Source organism: Lathyrus oleraceus, chromosome 4, assembly GCF_024323335.1.
Source record: "Lathyrus oleraceus cultivar Zhongwan6 chromosome 4, CAAS_Psat_ZW6_1.0, whole genome shotgun sequence".
Lineage (NCBI taxonomy): Eukaryota > Viridiplantae > Streptophyta > Magnoliopsida > Fabales > Fabaceae > Lathyrus > Lathyrus oleraceus.
The window spans coordinates 259652271-259674730 of NC_066582.1; the positions used below are offsets into that span (position 1 = coordinate 259652271).

The window sequence follows — 22460 nt, forward strand, 5'->3', positions numbered from 1 at the left end:
ACCTAATATTTAAATATCTTTAATTAGTTCAATTAAATTAAACTAACACAATATACACACCAAGTTAATTAATTCAATTATTCATTATATCTCATATCCACTAAATAATTAATTAACACACCAAATTAATTAACATAATCAATTATTGTACTACCTAACAACCAATTAATTAATTAACACTCTAAATAAATAAAATATAATAATAATAATATAAGAATTAAATACTCAAAATCGGGTTGTTACAGTAGACCGCAAGTAAGTCTTTAACAACTTCAATTTTGAAAAACTTCTTTCTGCAGAAGCAACTGTCACAGGAATAGTCAATAAGATTCTATATGCAATAACTGTATTAGGAAAACAATCCAAGCCTTTTAAAAATAATAATATATCAGTAGGTCTTATGGTTTCTTCAGGCAACATTTCTCTTAGTAACTTCAACTCTGCAAAAAATTCATTCCCATCAATATCAGATTGCTCATTATGTTTCAATGCCTGCTCAAAGTTAGTACAACAAGACTTCAAAGTTGGATCATCTAATGATTGTAACTTGTGAGAAGTAAACAAGAAACCAAAAATACTTTCATACTCTTGGTATTGCTCAAACCTCTTATTAAGAGAAACAACAGCTTGATCAACAAGGTAAAGAAAATAATTAACCCTGAATGATTCTTCTTCTGATAGCCCGACTGATGGGATACTCAAATTCTCATCAAATTGCCTTTTTCTTTTAATTATACGCCTTTGAGGAAATATTGGGGCAATATTCAATTCCACCGCAGTTTCCTTAGCGTTAATCACTACCTTATAAAACCTGTTTCTCTATATCCCTCAAAATACGAAATCAACCCCTTAATTTTTTGCATAGCAACATCAATAAGCATATCATTTTCCTGTAAAAGCTTGCTAACATAACTAATTGCAGATAATATTTCAAACCAAATAATTATTGCCATCAAAAACTCAAAATCACCAAGCTCATTTGTTGCTAAGGATTTAGCTTCATTTTGTATTTTAGGATCAAGATCATTTTCTGACACTTCAAGCAAAGCTTCTGTAAATTCTAACATTTGAGTTCTTATAGCTTTGACACCTTCTACACGACTCTCCCAACGAGTGGATGAGAATGATTTTGGAGTCAACCCTTTTACATTATCTTTCAAAATTTGCCATCTCTTAGTAGAATTGGCAAAAATTGTATAAATGCATTGAACAACTCCAAAAAAAATCCTAGCTTTAATACAAGAGTTAGCCATATACACAATGTCAAATTAAGACTATGACAACCACAAGGAGTATAAAAGGCTCTCAGATTTATGTCTAAAAATCTCTTTTGCACACCTTGGTGTTTTCATTTCATATTGGACCCATTATCATAACCTTGCCCTCTCACGTCAAATAGGCAGAGACCAAGTTTTTTCAGTTCATTTTGTAAAACATCAAAAAGCCCCTGACCACTTGTATCATTCACATTCAAAAATCCTAAAAATGATTCCTCAATACTAACAGAAGCTGAAGAAATATCCATATATCTTATTATCAAAGACATCTGCTCTTGGTGACTAACATCAGGAGTACAATCAAGTATCACTGAAAAATACTTTGCATGTTTGATTTTTCTAATGATTTCAATTTTAATCGCAGAACCAAGCAATGAAATCAACTCATTCTGTATGTTATGCCCAAGATAATGAATATGAACTTTTTGAGTTGTAACACGTCTAACATGTTCTTGGATGATTGGGTCAAATTCAGCTAACATTTCAATCAAACCCAAAAAGTTTCCGTTGCTATCTTCGTACAATTTCTCCTTAGAACCACGAAAGGCTAAATTATGTTTAGCAAGAAATTTCACTATTGAAATAACTCTTTTTAAAACATTTTTCCAGTGATCCTTTTCTTTCTCAATTAATCTTTGAGTTGTTTTATCAATAGTTTGAAATTTTTGCAGCCTTTTGCGATACTCATACTAAGTAGTCATATTTTTAACATGTTCCATGCCTAACTCGTGCTCTTTAATTCTTTCACCAACATGTACCCAATCACTATAACCCTCATTTTCTAATTGTCCCATAACAATCGCATTTTTAAAAAATTTTCAAAAAAAAAATACTCTATCAAGCTCTTTCGAATAAACAAGCCAATCTCTATCACACACCTCTCCATTTGCTAAAGCTCTAGTATACAAATTAACCGTAAAGCGTCTATTCAAACTATCTCTAGGACCCTTCACAATAGAATTATCTCTTTTAGGACCTTTCACAACTAATATATCAATCAGTTTAGGTTGAAGACGATCCCAATTTCTTGGATCAAATATATCATAATCAACATTATCATCATCATCATCATCGACATCATCATCATTATTAACTTCATCAACAATTGGCACACTATCAAGATTATCATTTTCAATGGGCACACTATTAAGATTATCATTTTCAATAGGCACACTATCAAGATTATCATTTTCAATAGGCACACTATCAAGATTATCATTTTCAATAGGCAAACTATCAATATTATCAACATAATGACTTTCATTTGAAACTTGTGGTTCCTTGATTAAAAATTTATCAAGAACTACTACTTGAGATTGAATTAACTCTTCAATTTTTTTCTTTTTCTTACGTTTATCATTTCCACATTCAAATTTTCTATTCTTATGAGGCATCTTAGGAGGCATAATAAGAAAAACCTGAAATTTCTCACAATGTCTTTTGTGTCTGTCGATGATCTACTAATTATCCTGTTGTGAAATTGTGTTCCTACATCAATAACAAAAAAAAATCAATTACATTAAATAAAAGAAATTATAAATTAATCATAAAAAAATATTAATAATTAAATCATGGAGAAAAGACTTTAATTAATATTCAATTATATTTTATTATGCTGTCTTCTCTAATATAGTACCATAAAAAATTAATAATTATAAATTAAAAGCAAATTATAAATTAATAGTAAGAAAATAAATTACATTTAATTAAATAAATTATAAATTAATCCTAAAAAATAGCAATACTAATACATACTAATTTTGCTTTGAAAGATTCCAAATTGCAATTTGGTCGTATGAGAAAAAGTAGGTATACAAATCGTCACCAACACCAACAATATTCTTGTTTTGAATTTTGATACTGCTCATTAGAATATAGAGTATACTAGTATCCCATTTCACCCTAAAATTTTATTTATTTATATATTATAATTTTATAAAGAACACAAGTTACCCTCATTTCCACCCTAAAATCTAAAATCTAAAATCAATATTGATACAGGAACTAAAATAAGATTTCACCCTAAAATTTAAAATAAATCTAAAATTACTATTTTTTCTACCTTCAAAATCAAATAATCACAATAAAAATAAATGGAAAGTAACTAATTGAATAAACTAACCTGATAAAAGAGAGGATTGAAAAGGAAAAATAAGATTATTTTTTGGTTTCAAACAACTCTAACATAGAAAGAGAGAAGAAAATAACGTTTGAGAGGAGAGAGAAGTGAGAACGTGTGAGAAAGGAGAAAAAAAACGTTTGGTTTCCAAATATCCTATTTTTTTTAGTATTTAATATTTTATTTATTATCTATGATACAAAAATATTTTTATTTATTAATTTTTTTATATTCATTGATAATAATTAATTTGAGACCACACAAAAGTGAGACCCTGTGTTATTGCCCACCTTGCACAATTCACTTAAGGCAATAGAATTGTAAATGTTATTTTTAATATTTTCTATTTGTATTCTAATAAATTATAGTTATTTATTTATCTTTTATAAATTTTATGTTATAATTTAGTTTTTATTTTGAAAATAATACCTATTTTATATTTAAAAGTAACACACATTAAAATATACAAAACAATTTTAATTTTTTGGAGTTACGTAGATTAGTCACTATTAAACTATTGCAATATAATTAAAAATTCTATTTAATTACAAAATAACAATGATAAATATTTTATAATTTTTTATTTACAATTTAATTGTGATAAATTTTAAACACCGTAGTCTTAAATCCCTCAAAAATGATTCTAAAAGTATATATCACTGGTTAAAGTTTATATATATATATATATATATATATATATATATATATATATATTAATATATATATAATATATATATATATATATATATATTAGCCTCGTCTCTTCCATAGTATAGCTAGCTTGCTCCATCATGGATACAATTAGAGATGAAGAAAAACCACTTCATATAGTAATGTTTCCATGGCTAGCCTTTGGTCACATGATTCCATACCTTGAATTGGCCAAACTTATAGCACAAAAGGGTCACCATGTAAGTTATGCTTCTACCCCAAGAAACATACAGCGCCTCCCTAAACTCCCACCACACTTGGCTCCTCTCATCAAATTTGTAAGTCTTCCCATGCCAAAAGTTGATAACCTTCCAGAAAATGCAGAAGCCACCTCAGATGTCTCTTATGATGTTGTTCAACACCTTAAAAATGCACATGACAAACTTGAACAACCATTGACTCATTTCCTTAAATCTTCTAACGCTGATTGGATTTTCCATGATTTTACTCACTTTTGGTTGGCTCCTGTGGCATCCAAACTGGGTATAAAATCTGTATTTTTTTCTATTTTCACTCCACCGTTTATAGGTTTTCTAGGACCCGTCTCGGTTCTCATGGGTAATGATCCTGGTCGAATAAAGCCAGAGGATTTTACGGTTGCTCCGCCGTGGGTTCCGTTTCAAACCACTGTGGCATACCGTTATTTTGAAATTATGAAGATTGCTGATGTTGTCTCCAAGAATGATTCGGGGTATTCTGACGTGTATCGTGCTGGTGGTTGTTTACAAAACTGCGACACTATTTTGATTCGCGGTTGCATCGAGTTTGAACCCGAGTGGTTTCGAGTTATCCAAAACATTCACCAGAAACCAGTTCTCCCTGCCGGCGAACTCCCCACAACGGTGTTCAACTGCAGTGACGAAAATGAGACATGGTGGTGGATGAAGGAGTGGTTGGACAAGCAACCGTGTGGCACAGTGGTATATGTAGCTTTCGGTAGCGAAGCAAAACCAAGTCAAGAAGAAGTCACTAAGATAGCATTAGGGTTGGAGAAATCGAAGCTTCCATTCTTTTGGGTTCTTAGAGTTCAACGTGGACATACAGACAAGAATGTGTTGGAATTACCAGAAGGGTTTGAGGAGCGAACCAAAGGGAGTGGAGTGGTATGCACTTACTGGGTTCCACAGATGAAGATAATGGGTCACAAGGCTGTGGGCGGGTTCTTGACTCATGCAGGTTGGACATCTGTTGTGGAAGCAATTCAGAACGAGAAGCCACTTGTGCTGTTGACATTTCTTGCAGATCAGGGAATAAATGCGAGGGTGTTGGAGGAAAAGAAGATGGGATACTCTGTGCCGAGGGATGAGAAAGATGGGTCATTCACTAGTGATTCCGTGGCTAACTCGATTAGGCTGGTTATGGTTGAAGAAGAAGGAAAGATCTATAGAGAAAATATCAAAGAGATGAAGGACTTGTTTGTCAATCCAAAAAGACAAGATAGATATATTGATAACTTGTTGAACCATCTTAGAAGTCTTTTGGAACATTGATGGCCGTGTTGATTGTGATGCTACAATTTCCTTGATTTTACTGTTACATGTTATGTTTTATTTTTATTGTGAGCTTTTAGATGATAATTTGTAAACGAGGTTAATAACTCGTTAGAATCCAAGTTTTAAATTGAAGTTGACAACTATTCCTTGGTTTTAGAGTGACAACATAATTGGTGATCACTTATGTTTAGTATGCACATGACACTCCTTTATGGACCGAGTATACAATAAGAAAATGCTCGGAGGGTTTGAGTTGGCTTAAGGTTAATATTAAATTCTTCAAGAGCAATTTTATTGGAGTTAATATAGACCATGTTTTTTTTTTGGATTATGTGGGGTGATTTTTTTTATTGTAGGATTGAAGTACTCCCGTTTAAGTATTTAGGCCTCTGTGTAGGGGTCAATCTTATGCCCGAGTCTACATGAAACCTTTTAGTCAATCAAGAGACTTCATTCCTGAAAGCATAGATATGGCAATTTGGGCGGGTAGTAGGGGGTAGAATGATCCTTCTTATTTATGTGCTTAATGTAATATTTGTCTTCCTTTTGTCTTTCATGAAAATTTATGTAAAGATTTGCAAGAAACTAGTTAAGACTCAAGGAATGTTCCTCTGGGGAGGTGTGAAAGGTGATTCTAAGATCTTTCGGGTTAAGTAGAAAAATGTGTGTAAACATAAGAACAAAGGGAGGTTAGGAGTTAAGGATCTTCACTTGATAAATCTAGCCCTCTTGGCAAATGGAGATGGAGATTGGGTTAGGGCGCTTCAGGTCTTTGGTGTGAGATTCTTACTTTCAGATATAATACCTCTATTGTTTCCTCTCTTTGTGGAAGAAGAACTTCAAGTTTTCAATTCACTTCTTTGGGGTGGAAAGAAGTTTATCTTCTTGGATCAAAGAGGCTGACCAATCCTTAGTGGTTTCCTGATAGTATTCTTTGGATTGTGGGTTTGGGCCTCCATACTTATTTTTGAAAGGATCCTTAGGTATGACCTTAAACTTTTAAGAATAAGCTCCATGGTCTCTATTCAATTTCTACCCAAAAAGACAGTTTTATGGGAGAGATTAGTATTGTAAATATCCCATATTCCCTTAAAGCGGTACGTGAGCTGGGTTCAGAACGTCGTGAGACAGTTCGGTCCATATCCGGTGTGGGCGTTAGAGCATTGAGAGGACCTTTCCCTAGTACGAGAGGACCGGGAAGGACGCACCTCTGGTGTGCCAGTTATCGTGCCAACGGTAAACGCTGGGTAGCCAAGTGCGGAGCGGATAACTGCTGAAAGCATCTAAGTAGTAAGCCCACCCTAAGATGAGTGCTCTGGTCAATTCGATCAGGCACTCGCCATCTATTTTTATTGTTCACCTCTTTGACAACATGAAAACCCTTAAATCAGAAAGAAAGAGAAAGAGCTGGTTAACACTGAAACACTATGCAGAATTTGTCACCAGTGGGGTTCGAACCCAGGACCTCCTTTTCGAACCCAGGACCTCCTTTAAACTGTACATGCCTTACCACTAGGCTAGAGAGGTTGTTGTTGAATGCTTATGCAATGAATAAATATTAACCTAAATCTTGATTAGGATAGATTGATGAATTAATTGAGTATTATACCTCCGTTTTGGACACGGCCGGATGCGTTAGAAAGATAACGTAAAGGGCTATTATTATTGTTCCATGTTATAAAATATTATGTGATTTATAAATGCCATGAATTTTATCATGATGAAAATTGAATATTGTTGTTATGTGGAAGGTGAAATAACACGATTAAAAACCTTACAAAGATGAGTGAGGAAACCTAGAAGAATAATTTGAATAATAACTTAGAAAGATAATCTAGGTTATGAAACATGTGAGATACATGTATGAGAATACGGTATTCATTCGTACGACGCTTATGTGAGGTCGTGGACGAATTGTTGCCATGATTGAGAATGAGATGCATTGTATGGAACATGCCATGTTATTATTTTTGTATTATTATTATTTGTGTATTATGGTGAATGAAGTCACCTATGATTGATGAATTTGTTATGGTTCGTGGAACCAATGTTTTGTGGAACCGATCATGTATTCAGAATGTGTGTTTTTCTGTGATGGTACACATCTCTATTGGTATGCTTAAACGAGTAAGCATTGGGATGTGGGACCAATGATTCGAGCCTCAATTGGGTTTGAGCCCCAACCATGGCGGACATGGGGGAAAGGTGGACACCTAAGTGGGTTAGAGTCCCATACGGTGAAAGATACTCAAAGTGGGTTAGAGTCCCATACGAGTGATGGTTCTTAAAAGTGGGATAGAGTCCCATAGGGGAACCTGATATCCACCGCGAAAGTCGAATCATACAGACATGCGTGAACCAAGCCTTGGCCTAGACGTAGGTCCGGTTGGGGATCGATGTTGCGTGAATCTGAATAATGATCGTGGTTGAGTTATGAGAACTCAGATGCATGTTGCCATACAATTGCGAGATAGTTTCCCCATCGCTCAAGTCTTCGTTCCCTTGTTGACTTGAGTTGGATATGAGTTGAACATTGATTAGAATACCCTGTAGAGCCGAGTGGACCCATAGGATAGGAGAACTCACTGAGATTATTATCTCATCCCATCATTGTTGTTATTTTTCAGGTATTCTTTACAGGTTGGATCTAAGAGAAACTGTTATGGATGTTTCAAGGGTTGCTGTTCATTATGATCTTCCGCTGTGGGGTTGTGTGCAATGAAGATATTGTACATAGTTCTTAGATTTTTTATTGTTTAGGCATTATTGTATAACATGTTCCATTGATGTTTTAGTTTGGACATGTATACATATTGATGCCATTAGGCACTTATGTTGTGACAGTACCAAGATTTAACACCTGTATGATATTATTCTAGATATATATTATACGGGTTGTTACAGTTGGTATCAGAGCAGGTCGATTCTCGACCTAGCCTTGAAACATCATAAGTAAATCTATTCCTGCCTCATATGTGTGTATAGCCAACATGATTCTTAATATCACTGTATATAGTATTGGGCCTGATCAACCTAATGCTATGTCCATGGTAGGTAGGATCATGGTTGAGCGACCACGAGGACTCCGAAGTGTGGGTTGAACTTGTGCTTTGAGAATAGGCTCAAGCCAAGAGTTAGAAAGTAAGGAGAACTAGATGGCCCAGTTGAAGTTTCAGAGGCGTTGTGATTTGGGTATTATGGAATTGAAGAGTAGTGTATCATCCAAGCGATTCTGCGGTGTTAACAGCGTTAAGAAGTTAAGGATCTCTATTGGATAAATTGTCAGAGCTTTAAGAGAGGTGTGAGTTGCTAGTGGAGTAAGATATACTCACTAATGTGGAATAGTATTGCGAGTGATTCTGTATGGTAAAGGAGGAAGAATGGTTATGTTACGCATATGTCATAAGGTCTGGAAGTGAGGTAGTGTATTAGTGTTTCAGCTTCTAAGGCCACTAAAATATTTTGGAAGGACAAGAGTAATTAATGGAATATATATTTGGAATGGTACCTTGCAAGTGGTTGAAGACTTGAGGGATAAGGACGTTCAGTTTTGTTGGGAGCCTAAGGTAGTGGTGAAGTCTAAGAAGAGACTCGAGGACATGGTTGCCTATTCCAAGTGAAACATGTATGGACCAAATGGAAGCTAGAAGATAAACCAAGTATATCCAATCTTAGAAGGGAGATCGGGTTCAAGATAGCTAGTCAGAGGTTTAGTGTTAGTGAGCAACTATAATGGAATGATGAGTTACCTAAGGATCAATTATAAGAGTTTGTGTTGGAATGAGATAACGCCCATTATATAGTAATGGAAGCTCCAGTGGGTTTTGGTTGTATGAGAACTGATTGAGGATAAGGGCAATTAAGTTGGATTTAAGGACTTCTAGTAGAATGGTTTTTGTAATTGGAACGGAGAGAATTACCATAGGGAGACAAGTGAACACCGAGTGCGGAAGTAGTGTGGATGTTGCAATACAACTGTTGCAATGGGGCACATTTTAGATAGAGGCACAATGGGACCATTAAGATTCATTAAGACAAAGTTATGGGCGTGTAGTTGATGATTGTTCACATCGAGGATTTCTAGAGTATGTAGTGTGTAACACTCGAGGTCGGAGAGGCCAAAGAGTGGTTACATATAACATCCGAGGGCGATGGAGTGGTTGTCGATGCATGATGCATGACAATGAGACACTCCTAGCAACTCCTAGGGGAAAAAACCGAATTCACATCGGAATGAGAGGGATCCTGAGGCTGTGCAGGTATGAGACTACATGGTTGAAAGAAGGCTTATAAAGATTAATTGGTACTACCTATATCAACAAGATGCATCTTCTTTTCGGTATCCTAATCAATAAGAACTCCATAGTTAAGCGTGCTTGACTTGGAGTAGTATTGGGATGGGTGACCTTCTGGGAAGTTTCCTGAAAAGCGTGCGAGTGAGGACAAAACATGTTGAAAAAGGCCCGTGTTGATTTGTGGGGTTAGTTGATAATCCTGAAAGCAGTCTGGAGTGTTACATAGTGGAATAGAGGAAGTTAGACCTTGGTGTTAAGAGAAGTATGTGATAGAAGTATTATGGTCACAAGTAAGTGTAGTGGATTCCTTGTCTTGAGATGGATGTAAGTAACATACCTTTTGTTGAGCAGTGAGTCTTGTATTCTAAGAAGTTGAGTTGATGATAGACAATGGAAGATAAGCTAAGCTGGAGCATATGGACTAAGTGTAGGATTTGAAATATGTTATGATGTAAGAGCTTATTGGGAGACAATGAGGATTGTCCATAGCAAGTCATCTAGACAAGTAACCCCAGTATGATGAAGGGAGTAGTAGGTATTAGTTTAGAAGAAAATTCCAGTCATAATTGTCTGGCAATGATAAGGTTCATCTTAAGTGCATTTTATTTGGATTGAAAGAGTAATATTGGCTTATTGGAAGTCTGGTTGTTATTTATCTTCTTGAGAAGTATTTGGTTGGCTGGTTAGTCGCGGAGTATAAACGTTCACACCGTGTTGGAGCTAAGGATGTCCTAAATGTCATAAGTGTACCGTTGTGGATGTACAAATTGAGGATGGAGTTGCAAGTCACCACAAGTCAGATTGGTAGTTTTGAGATTGGGATTTCTGAAGGTGTAGTGCGTAGTTTGTCATCTGAGGAGATACCATGGAAGTCAGACATGTGAGAAAACCAACTTAGTAGACCATACTCAATTTAAGTAAGTCGGGGAAGTACCACTATTATGATTATGAATAACTATAAGGAACAGACTTGGAAGAGACCTATTAAGCGGTGATCTGGAAGGGATTATATAGGTATGTGGTATAGATATTGATAAGGTGTGAAGCGGTTGGTCATGGTATGAAATTGATTGATACATTCGGATTCATAGCCTTAGATGTAGACTCCCTGAGAGTGGTAATGGATGTGTACAATGATGCTCTAGACTATTGGAAGGATTTGTGAAGTTTTACTTCCAAGATGGAACGAGAATTAGATTCCTAAAGTTAAACATGTAACTCGGACTGTATGTTAGTAAGGGCATGAGCTAAGATTATGGAAGATGGGACAGGATGATTGAGATGAATGATTTTGGATACGAAGTGATGTCATCTCTAGATATGTGTGAAGTATATTTTGTGTGACTCTATGAGGTGTATGGACACTCATAGTTATGTTCTAGATTGCTTAAGTTCCTTAGAAGTGGTGTTTTGTTGATAATTTAAAGTTCCTTAATGGTGTTATGTTGTTTTGGTCAAGATCATGTGCCAGGAGAAATCTTGAATGAATCAAAACCCTATGAGAGGATTTGATATGGAATATAGTAACCAGAACCGGATGTTGTCAAACTAATTTGGTTTAGCTGCACCAAACACATGATGAAATTGGATGTTCTATGTTTTTATGGTTGTAGCAATGTAATTCCTGGATACCTGCCTTCTGAAGAGTGTTGGTCTTATTCTACACTTTTGTGAGTCATCAAGGAAGTTATTCTACTAATGGGAGTCGGTAAGGTTCTAGTACCATTTTGGACAGTAGGCACTCTGAGGGTAAGTGTGTTCCTTTGAAGATTATTAGCTAAACAGTAGTGCCTAGGAATCCCAAGTGTTCCACTATTGGAATCAGGGTATCACACTGGAAGGTGATGGATGAAAGAGCTCAATCAAGTCTATGGGGATCAGAGAGATAGTTACTCGTAAGAATGGAGGTAAGGATGAGAGTAAGATAATCTTGTGCTAATGGTTCTATCTTTTTGGAGTAGTACGAGAGAAGGGAAGCAGTAGGAGTAAGGGCTTGTAGCATACATTATCAGATCAAGTGAAGTTCATGAGATTACCGGTAGATGGATTACAAGTTTGTCACATTTGTTGAAGGAATAATAAGGGAAGAGTAGTCAATATTGTGTGTGGTTAAGGAATCAATAAATTTTCTTATGAAGAATTAATGAGTATTGATTAACCGAGTCCAGATGAGATGTTGTAATTATGTTTTGTGTAACTTAGTGAAAGGAAGGGAAGTCGTGGTTTCCGGGAAGAAAGTGACCCACTGATGTTGAGCGGTATATAAGAGGAATGATGTGGAAGCAAGTTTAAATGTTAATCCAATATTAGAATGAGATTGTGATGGAAATCAAGAAGTTTCGAAAGTTCAGGGAAGAAGGAAAATTTGTCAGCAAAGATAAGTTAGAAGAATAAGTATGTCCGAGACTTGAAATCGAAGAGAAGTCAAGTGTTGATCTAAGATGTTGATGAAAGGTTTGTTGGTTTGCTGAGTGAAGGAAATTCGGGGGCGAATTTCAATTTAAGGGGGGGAGAATGTAATATCCCATATTCCCTTAAATGCTCAATTAGTTGTCAGTTGAGATCAATTGAGTACCTGTGTACTATATCTTTCTTTTGTTAGTTGTAACAATTAGAGCTCCTTTCACTACGCCAAAAAAGACCTATGAGAGCGCTTTTTTGGCCTTTAAAAGCGCTTAAAAGCGCTGCCGTAGGTGGCGCTGCTATAGGTTTTAGCAGCGCTTTTTGTTTACTAAAAAGCGCTGCTAAAGGTTGTCAATAGAGAGCGCTTTTTAGTAAAAAGCGCTGCTAAAGGTGGTATATAGACAACCTTTAAGAGCGCTTTTTACTAAAAAGCGCTCTCTATTGACAACCTTTAGCAGCGCTTTTGAGTAAAAAGCGCTCTTAAAGGTTGTCTATATACCACCTATAGCAGCGCTTTTTACTAAAAAGCGCTCTCTATTGACAACCTATAGCAGCGCTTTTTAGTAAAAAGCGCTCTCTATTGACAACCTATAGCAGCGCTTTTTACTAAAAAGCGCTCTCTATTGACAACCTTTAGCAGCGCTTTTTAGTAAAAAGCGCTCTCTATTGACAACCTTTAGCAGCGCTTTTTACTAAAAAGCGCTGTCTTTTCCTCTAGTAAAATAACAAAACGTTGCCTTCAGTTTAAGCCTACCATTTCAACCTGTAATATTTTTTGGGAATAATCCCATAAACCTGTAAATCAAGCCTCTCTAATTCAAGCATTTGGAGTCATAATTCAAGCATTTGTAATTTTTTAAACCAACACAAGCAAACCAACACAAGAATGAACACATTTGGAGTCATAATTCAAGCAAACCAACACAAGGATAGATAGGCACTGAACACATTTGGAGTCATAATTCAAGCATTTGTAATTTTTTAAAGCAAACCAACACAAGAATGAACACATTAATCTATCCATGAAATTAAAGATATCACTAAAATTATAAAGAACTATACACAAGTCAAAACTAATATGTTATACGGCCTATTTGGAGTCATAACTAATCTGTTAAAAATATAAAGAACTATACACTTGCCAACCAGAAACCATTCTTCATCAAAGTATTCATGTTATTTTGAAACCATTATATAATTAATCTTTTCTCAATAAAATATTGACACAATTCCTCCTTGATTTGTTCCAGCTGCAGTCTCGTGTAATGAGCACACTTGTATTCATCAAAGTACTACATAACAAAACATAATATGCATGATTTAGTTAAAAGTAATAAATAATATGAAATATTCGATAAATATTAAAACAAATCCTAAGTTATAAATCCATACCGTGATTGGAATCTCTATTTGATTCATATTAATGATTTCCCTCATAAACCTCATTACAAAGTATCCGCAATCGATACCGTTGCGCTGTAGAGGACACTACATAGAAAAATAAATAAGAATGTATAGTTATCTTTTCTTATCAAGTAGCATCACTATTATAAGCAAAATTGTGAAAATTAAAGTACCTGCACTTTTATCCACGTAATATTGCTGGATTTAGTACGTGGTACTCGAGCTTGTCTTTGAGATCGGAACACTTTTATTGATCTAACAAAATAAAAACATATATTTAGAACAATCTCACATAAATATACACGAATATTTAGAACAGTCTCACTTACGTATCAACTAATTGCTTCATATCCGGATAATTTGTCCATTCACCATCTATCGAATTCAGAAAATATACCACTTCTTTTAAAGGATCAATAGCAAGCAACAACCAGTGACACCTATAAATTAAAACAAAAGTTTATATGGAAATTTTTACGTAAAAGAAACAATTAAAGATTAGAATAAACTTAGAATTAAAATCTAACCCTGAATTATACGGCCAAAGATACAAGTTGTTTGTACTGCTGGCCATGAATCTCTTGACTAAGTACTCTCTACATGAATCCGGTTCCCTACAAATTAATGCTTTGTTGACCAGGGAGGAAGACACGAAACGGAATCTGTTTGACAATTGATCATTCCCGCGCATGAAATTGTCATACAAGAACCTTCAATAAAAACATAATAAACATTAGATTATTTTTATTGAAATGTGTAAATAAATTGTTCAAGTAATTAAATAATATATAGATCGGATTACCGGATGTATGTGTGTATAACACCGACGCCTAATTCTTGATGCCGAAAAATATGTTCCAGATCTTCTTTTCCGATTGTTTCAGTGCATGAATAACCAAAGATATCTTCCTCCATATCCAGTAAGCGAATAGCACCAGCTGTTGCCATATCTGATGAGTCAACAAGTGTTTCAAGAGATATCTGGTATCGAGGCACAAAAGCACCTTTTTTTGGCAAAGAAGTCACTGGAAGATCCCTTTTGTTTTTCTGTCGACTACCAATTTTCTGGCTCAGTTGTTGTGACCCTTGAGCAAATACCTATAAATCATATAACATAGGTAAATTATAAAATCATGCATTTTTTGATTCGGATCATATAATTAACACTTTCAATATACCTCTTTTTGTGATGCAACAGACTCGTTGTGCCGCAAAATCCCTTTATACTTAGATGCGGGTTTTGTAGGCGTCTAAAATTACCATGTAAAAAAAATTAACTTAACGGTTCAGAATTGACATTTGAATACTAAAAGATTCATAGTGGTTTTTGAATTCAACATACCTCATCATCAATGAAAATGAGATCCAAGGGCCATGCAACAAATGATCCTATTGCATCTCGCAGGAATGTTGTCTCTGAAACAATGTCAGGTATCGGTAGCAACGCATCCTTATCTAATACAACATCAACCGATACTTTAAGGTGTCCATCCGGGAGCGGTCTATGGTGAAGTAAATCTCCCGAAGTGTTGTGCACTTTTCCCTTGCCAACTAGGCGATAAGTCGGTGACGATAAGTATAGCTGACAAGATGAAATGCCCTAAACCAATAATAAATATGTTACTTTTAATGTGTATATATTTCAATTAACATAAATGTGCTATTTTAATTTCAAAATAACATATATAATTACCTCGGGAAATTTATTTTGACAATTGATACTGGCTTTCTCACTAGTTTCTTTCAACTGTGAACTGCACTTTTCCATACACCTATATCTCTCATTATCCTTTTGCAATTGAAGAACTTGCGCTTGTAATGCCTGCAACGTCTCCATCACTTCTTGATTGCTAGGATTTCTTCTCCTTGGATTCTTATACAAGGAAGTTGGAGTACAACCATGCCCTTTACCCCTCACCCGACCGGGATACTCAGGAACATTTAGTGCTCTACTAAGTACGCTCCTGTTCTCCTGGTCCTCAGCTGTGCTTATCGATTGAGATAGGGTCTCCTGAAATTCATTTACATATCGGAAATTATTAGTGGAGATAAAAAAATTAATTATATATTATTAAACTTTTGATTTAATTAAAGACACAATGTTCTACTTACACATTCATCATAAATATGTTGAACGTCATCCCTAACAGTTCCATCCTTTCCCACACGAGCTTCTTTCCACAAAACATGTGGCGGAAGTGATGTTGCGTCACTTTTCGTCTCGTCTAACTACGCATTGACACAAATAATAAGATAATCAATTATAACACATTGAGACAATTAATAAGATCGTAGCATTTTTGTATACTTACAATTTTTTCCTCTAAGCGTGCATATCCCAAACGCCCTTTTTTGTATGCATACGTGGGATTTGACGCTCTCTCGCGATTTGTGGCACTCACTTTCTTGAAATTTTCGTCTCTTCTTTGGGCTACAAAAGCAACCCATTCTTCTTCTGTAATGAAGATCGCATACTTCACTGGATATTCCGGATCATATTCAACAAAATTTTTTTCTTTGTCCTTAAGATACTTGTTTGTTAAAAACGTTCTCCACCCTCTGTGTCTTTTTCCGGCCAATTGAAGTATATACTTTTTTCGGATAGTTGTATCTTCAATGTTAAAAGACCTCTACGAAAAAATATTGGAATAGAGTGTGTTAGTATAAGTAATTTAAACACATTATCGTCAATATAAAGAAAATATAAACAATCATATATTGTACCAGTATCTCAGTCCAAATCTTATCTTTAGCGCTACCCAACTCTTTATTACTCCATCTTGTAGCAGTGATTGGAATGTGCATACGAACAAGTGTACCAATGTAGCTTGCCAACTTTGCAGCATTAGACCCAATTAGTTGGTTATCAGCATTCCAATTTACATTATATGTTACTGCTTTATCTCTATCACGAATGATACTCTTCATAATAGTGATGCCTCGTGTAGTTTCTTTTTCTGAAGTATCATCAGGAGCATTTGCATCTTGTGAGTTTTCTTGATCACTAGCCATTTAACCTGTAATAAAGAAAAAATATAAAAATGAAATGAAAAATATAAAAATCCATAATCAATAATCCATATATATATTGAATAATATAAAATGACATAGGCTATAATTAAATTTTCTTGAATGACATAGGCTATAATTATACTATTACCTTTTTCAGTAACGTCTCTTTCTTTTCTTGGTAGGAATATGTTCTACTTTTCTTTTAACAACGCGGACGGTTGGATTGATCCAAATACCCTCATTATGATCATTTCTAATACATGATTCATTCTCATTTTGATCATTTATGGTAAAAGATTCAATCTCAACATCAATATCACCTTGATCTCCAATTCTTTCATCAATTACTTTGTTAGATAAAAGCACTATAGACCATTTCGTACTTGTCGGATCAGTGACATAGAATACTTGTTTAGCTTGAGAGGCTAGAATGAAAGGCTCATCTGTGTAACCCACCCTATTAAGATCAACTTGCAAAAATCCTGACTTATCCACTCGTATGCCATTATTATTTTCAACCCACTTGCAACCAAATATAGGAATCTGAAACTTCTCATAATCAAACACCAAAATGCGCTCGATAACCCCAAAATATGACAGATTTGCAAATTTCGGGTTTAAGTCCTTCACACTTGATATGTGCATTGCTTCAGCTACCAAGGTGACACCACTATTTTGCATAGTACTTTTATCATCTTGTTCTTTGGTATAAAATGTGTATCCATTAATTGCGTATGCGCTATAAGAAAACACAACCAAACTTGGACCATATGCTAAACATCTCAACCTTTCTGTTATTGAAGCGGGATCTGAACGATACTTTGAATAAATATGTTCCTTAAACCATGGTATGAAACTTCGATTGTGCTCTCGTACTATCCAATTCTCATTTCTATTCGGATTTAAACCTCGAAGAACACCCTTGTGCATTTCAACATACGGCTCAACCTCAATCTCATTGTGCAGAACATACAAATGCACTTGATCTCGTTTGACCCTTGATACTGTCACAACTTTATTTCCAATTAGCTGTTTACCTTCTTTTTTTTTCAACAATATGAGATTTGGGGAGTCCAATTGATTGAACATTTGACAAATATTCTGTACAAAACTCAACCGCTTCTTCAACAATGTATCGTTCGGCAATACAACCCTCTGGTCGACTTCGGTTTTTCACATACCCTTTTAATATTTTCATATAACGTTCAGCAGGGTACATCCATCTCATATAAGATGGTCCGCACAATTGTGTCTCTTTCACAAGATGAACGACTAGATGGACCATTATGTCAAAAAACGAGGGAGGAAAATACATTTCAAGATCACACAAAGTAACAACTATTTCTTTTTGCAATGTTGGTAAGATCGCAGGATCGATCATCTTACTGCAAATTGACTTGAAGAAAAAACACAATTTAGTTATTGCGCTTCTTACTTTTTCTGGCAGAATAGAACGTATACTTATCGGTAGAAAATGTTCCATTATAACATGGCAATCATGCGTCTTTAAACTCTTTAACTTAAGGTCTTTCATAGACACAAGTCTTCTAATATCTGATGAGTAGCCTTCTGGAACTTTAACTTCACTTAGGAACTTACACAATATTTTTTTCTCCTTTCTAGATAGAGTGTAAACAGCAGGTGGTAGATATGTTCGTTTTCCTTTCTTCACGGGTCCCAATTCAGTTCTCATTCCCATGTTTACCATGTCCTTCCTTACATTAAGGCCATCCTTAGACTTTCCTTGTATATTGAGTAACGTACCAATAACACTGTCAAATACATTTTTTTTAATATGCATAACATCGAGGAAATGTCTTACATACAAAGACTTCCAATATGGCAGTTCAAAAAAAATTGACCTTTTCTTCCACCCACTCTTGACAAGTGTATGTGCAAAAGGCTTGCCAAACTTAGTACTTACGTCCTTCACCTTTTCAAAAATTTGATCACCTGTCAACATTGTTGGAGCTCTACCTTCTTCTGTATTTCCATTGAATGCTTTTCTCCACCCACGGTAGTGATGATTAGAATTTAAGAATCTACGATGACCGAGAAAGACATTCTTATGACAAAGGTCCAATCGCATCGTATCGGTTCCGTCTTCACAAACAGGACACGCTTTTTCACCTTTAATGCTGTACCCTGATAGATTTCCGTATGCTGGAAAATCATTAATTGTTCCAAACAACATCGCCCTCAAGTTGAAACTTTCTTTCCTATACCCATCATAAACCTCCACACCGTTCTCCCACAAAAACTTTAAATCTTCGATTAAGGGTGTCAAGTATACGTCTATGTCATTCCCTGGTTGTTTAGGCCCAGAAATTAACATATATAACATCATGTACTTACGCTTCATACATAGCCATGGAGGTAGGTTATAAATCATAAGAATCACAGGCCATGTGCTATGCGAGATACTTTGAATACCATGTGGGTTCATTCCATCAGTAGACAATGCCAAGCGAAGGTTTCTTGCTTCTTTTCCAAATTCAGGATAATCATTATCAATTTTCATCCACTGGGGTGAATCTGCCGGATGTCGAAACTTTCCATCAATAATTCTTTCATCTGCATGCCAAGTCAAGTGTCTTGAATCGGTTTCACTACGATACATGCGTCTAAATCTCGGAATTATAGGAAAATACCATAAGACTTTTGCTGGAGACAACTTTTTCTTATATCGAGGGGCACCACATTTAGGACACTCATTTAACGATGCATACTCGTTTCGAAACAAAACGCAATCGTTTGAACAGGCATGTATCTTATCATAGCTCATGCCAATAGAGCACAACATCTTTTTGGCCTCATACGTTCGATTGGGAAGAACATTATCCTCTGGTAGTATATCTTTCATAAGAGCTAATAACTCTGTGAAACTTTTATCCGACCATCCATTGCCCGCCTTTAAGTTGTACAACTTTAATAACGCAGACAATCTTGTGAATTTTGTACAACCATTATACAACGGTTTCTCTGCATCGCTTACCAACCTCTCGAACATTTTGGGACAGTCCTTAAGATCTTCTTCAAGCGCTTCTGCAATCTCTTCGACTCGATCATAATCATATGTATCTGTGCAATCGTCGTTTGAAGCATAGGTCGTATTATACCCCGATTCAACATTCTCGTTACTTTTCTCACCATGCAAATTCCAACATGTATAACTTCTATCAATTCCATACCGTAGTAAATGCGATGCCAACTGAACCGCGTCAACCTGACTCCCATAACAGCAACTCAAGCAAGGACATGTCATTCGATTGGGGTCTTTGGCGTGCGCAATAGCAAACTTAACAAATTTCGATACCCCATTCTCGTACTCTTTCGACAATCGATTGGAATACATCCATGTCTTATCCATGGTTTTAACGCAAAGTAATTAGGGTACAAAACGGTATAACGCGTTTCTGTCAAAACCCAAAGTATACACGGAATGAATACGGAGCAAGAAAACACAACATATTCACGCAATTTCAGACAAATTCATCACAGTGTACCAGTAATTTGAGGAAGAAATTTACCTCGGATTTACCGAACAGCAACGTCGAGAAGGTCAAACTCACGGAAACACAGGGAATGAGCGCTGTACATATAAAACAACATCAAGGATAAGTCATAACGTATAAAACAATTCAAGAAACTTATATGATGCACATGAACAATTCAAGAACCAAGTAATCGATCATTCAAGAAATTCAATTCACAAGTAAGAACCAAGAAATTCAAGAACCAAGAAATTCAATTCACATTATCAATTTTATTAAATTATCAACTCGATGGGGATATAAGGTTAGTGTGTCAATGGACGAACCGGTATATCAATAGTTAAACTACGTGGACTAATATTAATAAAAGGAGTGCTAACAATACCAACTCTAACACTCTTTTATTGGGTGAAACTCGTCTAAGTCCCACTATTTTGAGTCTTTTGTCTGTCTCCTTTCCAAGAACTCAAGAGCTTGTTGCGACCAAAACACAGTTCCAAATATCATAACTGCTTCCTAATGCATAACTAGAGCTAAATAATATAAAACTGTCTAATTAGCTCAGACCAATCACTTTGAACCTCTAGGCCACCACTCATGATCTTTACTAGTAAGAGGTCATATAGATTTAAGACGGAATACATCCCACACAGGCAGTTTAATTGGAACAGTACCACATATAACTGGTTGTACATAGTTACTGGTTGTAAACAAAACTATACTAAGTGCACAAGTACCTGAGTTTGTCGCTTTGAGATTAAAAAATATAGGACAGAACCGGACAGCTACAACAGCTTTGCTTGCGCAGGGAATCTGTATAGCAGGCCTGCATATCAAGGTCAAATAATAAAGCAACATACATAACTAACATATTTTGGTAACTTGATTCATTAGCTTAACATGAATAATTGAACATAATGATTCATTCTAGATACTAAATGATTAAACACATGCTTTGGGTTTGTATAATATCTAAGCTGAAAGACATACCGAGAAAGATCTTTTCTAGAAAATATGTAAGCTGCATTAACAGATTCAGACGCAGTACCGATTTTGTAAGAACCTGAAATGGGCAAAGACGTGAAGTTTTCAATTAGACGCAAACCATGTAATAAAAGCTAAGCAAGAATTTATCTATAAAGGAAGAAAACAACATATATGGTTCCCTCAGATCCTCAAGACCTCCTATTTGCTCACCACGATACTCAACAACCTGCAGACAAGCACATGAAAAATGTACATATAGTCCATCAGGGTTCATTTTACACTACAGTGACCATCTTAAAATTCACATAATATTAAAACATCATTTTACAACATTAAATAGGATTGCCAAAATATGACTGTAGCAGACAAAGTTATGCCAAAATATGAATGTACATTTTGAAGTTTAACTGTTCATTCAAACCAACATGTAATAGGATTGCCAAAATATGAGACATTGCTCTAAGTTCTTGAAACCATATCACATATATCACTGTAGCAGACAAAGTTATTCCATTTGAGTATCCAACATTTAACATCAAAATCACTTTCTGAAGTTTCAGTAATAGTTAGAATATGAGGATACAATGGTGCAAACATATCAGTTCATTCCTTCCTACTTTCTCAGCAAATTTAAACAAATGTTGAAAAGGCACTGATTCTATTAGAACTCCCAACATTATTTCTAAGTCAATGGCGATGCAAGTTACAGAATATCATTTATATCAGAACAAGATGAAACTTTCGGTAAGTTACAGAATATTAAGCAAACATAGTCACAAACTCTAATAATCGATACTGACAAATAAATAACCCATAATGTAGCAATGCAAGTCCATTCAAACCAAAATCGACCACCTATTCTTTGACTTCTAGGGCAAAACAGAAAGACACGAAAACCTAACCTTAAAACGCAATGAGATTTCCAGGTATTGAATCCTTCTCTTTCGAATGCAGTCTCTTTCAAATTTGCAGTGTTTATCGTTGAGATTTCCAGGTACTCTGTGGAATTTTTTCCAGGGCAGCGAGAGCTTCGAACGAGAGAGAGTGAAAGAGGGATTTCTGAAAGTCAGGGATTTTGTAATATTAGATTTATTATAATTTTTATAAATGACCTATGAGAGCGCTTTTACCATGAAAGCGCTTTCATAGATGTGAGACTGAGACCTATAAGAGCGCTTTTACCTTAAAAGCGCTTTCATAAGTCTGAAACCCATGAGACCTATAAGAGCGCTTTTACCTCAAAAGCGCTTTCATAAGTGTGAAAC

The 22460-nt window shown here is 35.3% G+C and overlaps 2 protein-coding genes, 1 long non-coding RNA gene and 1 pseudogene across 3 annotated transcripts; 1 reads left to right on the forward strand and 3 right to left on the reverse strand.

Moving 5' to 3' along the window:
* Nucleotides 1-225: 225 nt before the first annotated feature.
* LOC127136970 (uncharacterized) lies at nt 226-2671 on the reverse strand (annotated as a pseudogene).
* Nucleotides 2672-4174: 1503 nt separating this feature from the next.
* LOC127135424 (UDP-glycosyltransferase 91A1) lies at nt 4175-5904 on the forward strand. Its single transcript, XM_051062140.1, has one exon. It carries the CDS (start codon nt 4188-4190, stop codon nt 5595-5597), a length of 1410 nt encoding a protein of 469 aa, XP_050918097.1. The 5' UTR covers nt 4175-4187; the 3' UTR covers nt 5598-5904.
* A 7592-nt stretch (nt 5905-13496) lies between these two features.
* Nucleotides 13497-16714, reverse strand: LOC127136971 (uncharacterized). Its single transcript, XM_051063471.1, has 11 exons — nt 16427-16714; nt 16015-16332; nt 15815-15931; nt 15396-15713; nt 15045-15302; nt 14505-14800; nt 14230-14412; nt 14032-14142; nt 13876-13957; nt 13740-13786; nt 13497-13590 (listed from the first exon to the last, which is right to left on the reverse strand). The coding sequence occupies exons 1-11, from the start codon at nt 16712-16714 to the stop codon at nt 13497-13499; spliced, it is 2112 nt and encodes a 703-aa protein (XP_050919428.1).
* A 4228-nt stretch (nt 16715-20942) lies between these two features.
* On the reverse strand, nt 20943-22160 carry LOC127135425 (uncharacterized). Its single transcript, XR_007808548.1, has 3 exons — nt 22098-22160; nt 21199-21421; nt 20943-21034 (listed from the first exon to the last, which is right to left on the reverse strand). It is a non-coding gene; the product is annotated as an uncharacterized LOC127135425 (long non-coding RNA).
* Between the last annotated feature and the right edge of the window lie 300 nt (nt 22161-22460).

Coding starts and splice junctions, on each gene's coding strand:
- LOC127136971 (XM_051063471.1), bottom strand. CDS start 16,714: ATGGCTAGTGATCAAGAAAACTCACAAGATGCAAATGCTCCTGATGAT. Junction 15,932..16,014: donor CACGCTTAGAGGAAAAAATT/GTAAGTATACAA, acceptor GTCAATGCGTAG/TTAGACGAGACGAAAAGTGA. Junction 13,591..13,739: donor TGCGGATACTTTGTAATGAG/GTTTATGAGGGA, acceptor TTTGTTATGTAG/TACTTTGATGAATACAAGTG.
- LOC127135424 (XM_051062140.1), top strand. CDS start 4,188: ATGGATACAATTAGAGATGAAGAAAAACCACTTCATATAGTAATGTTT.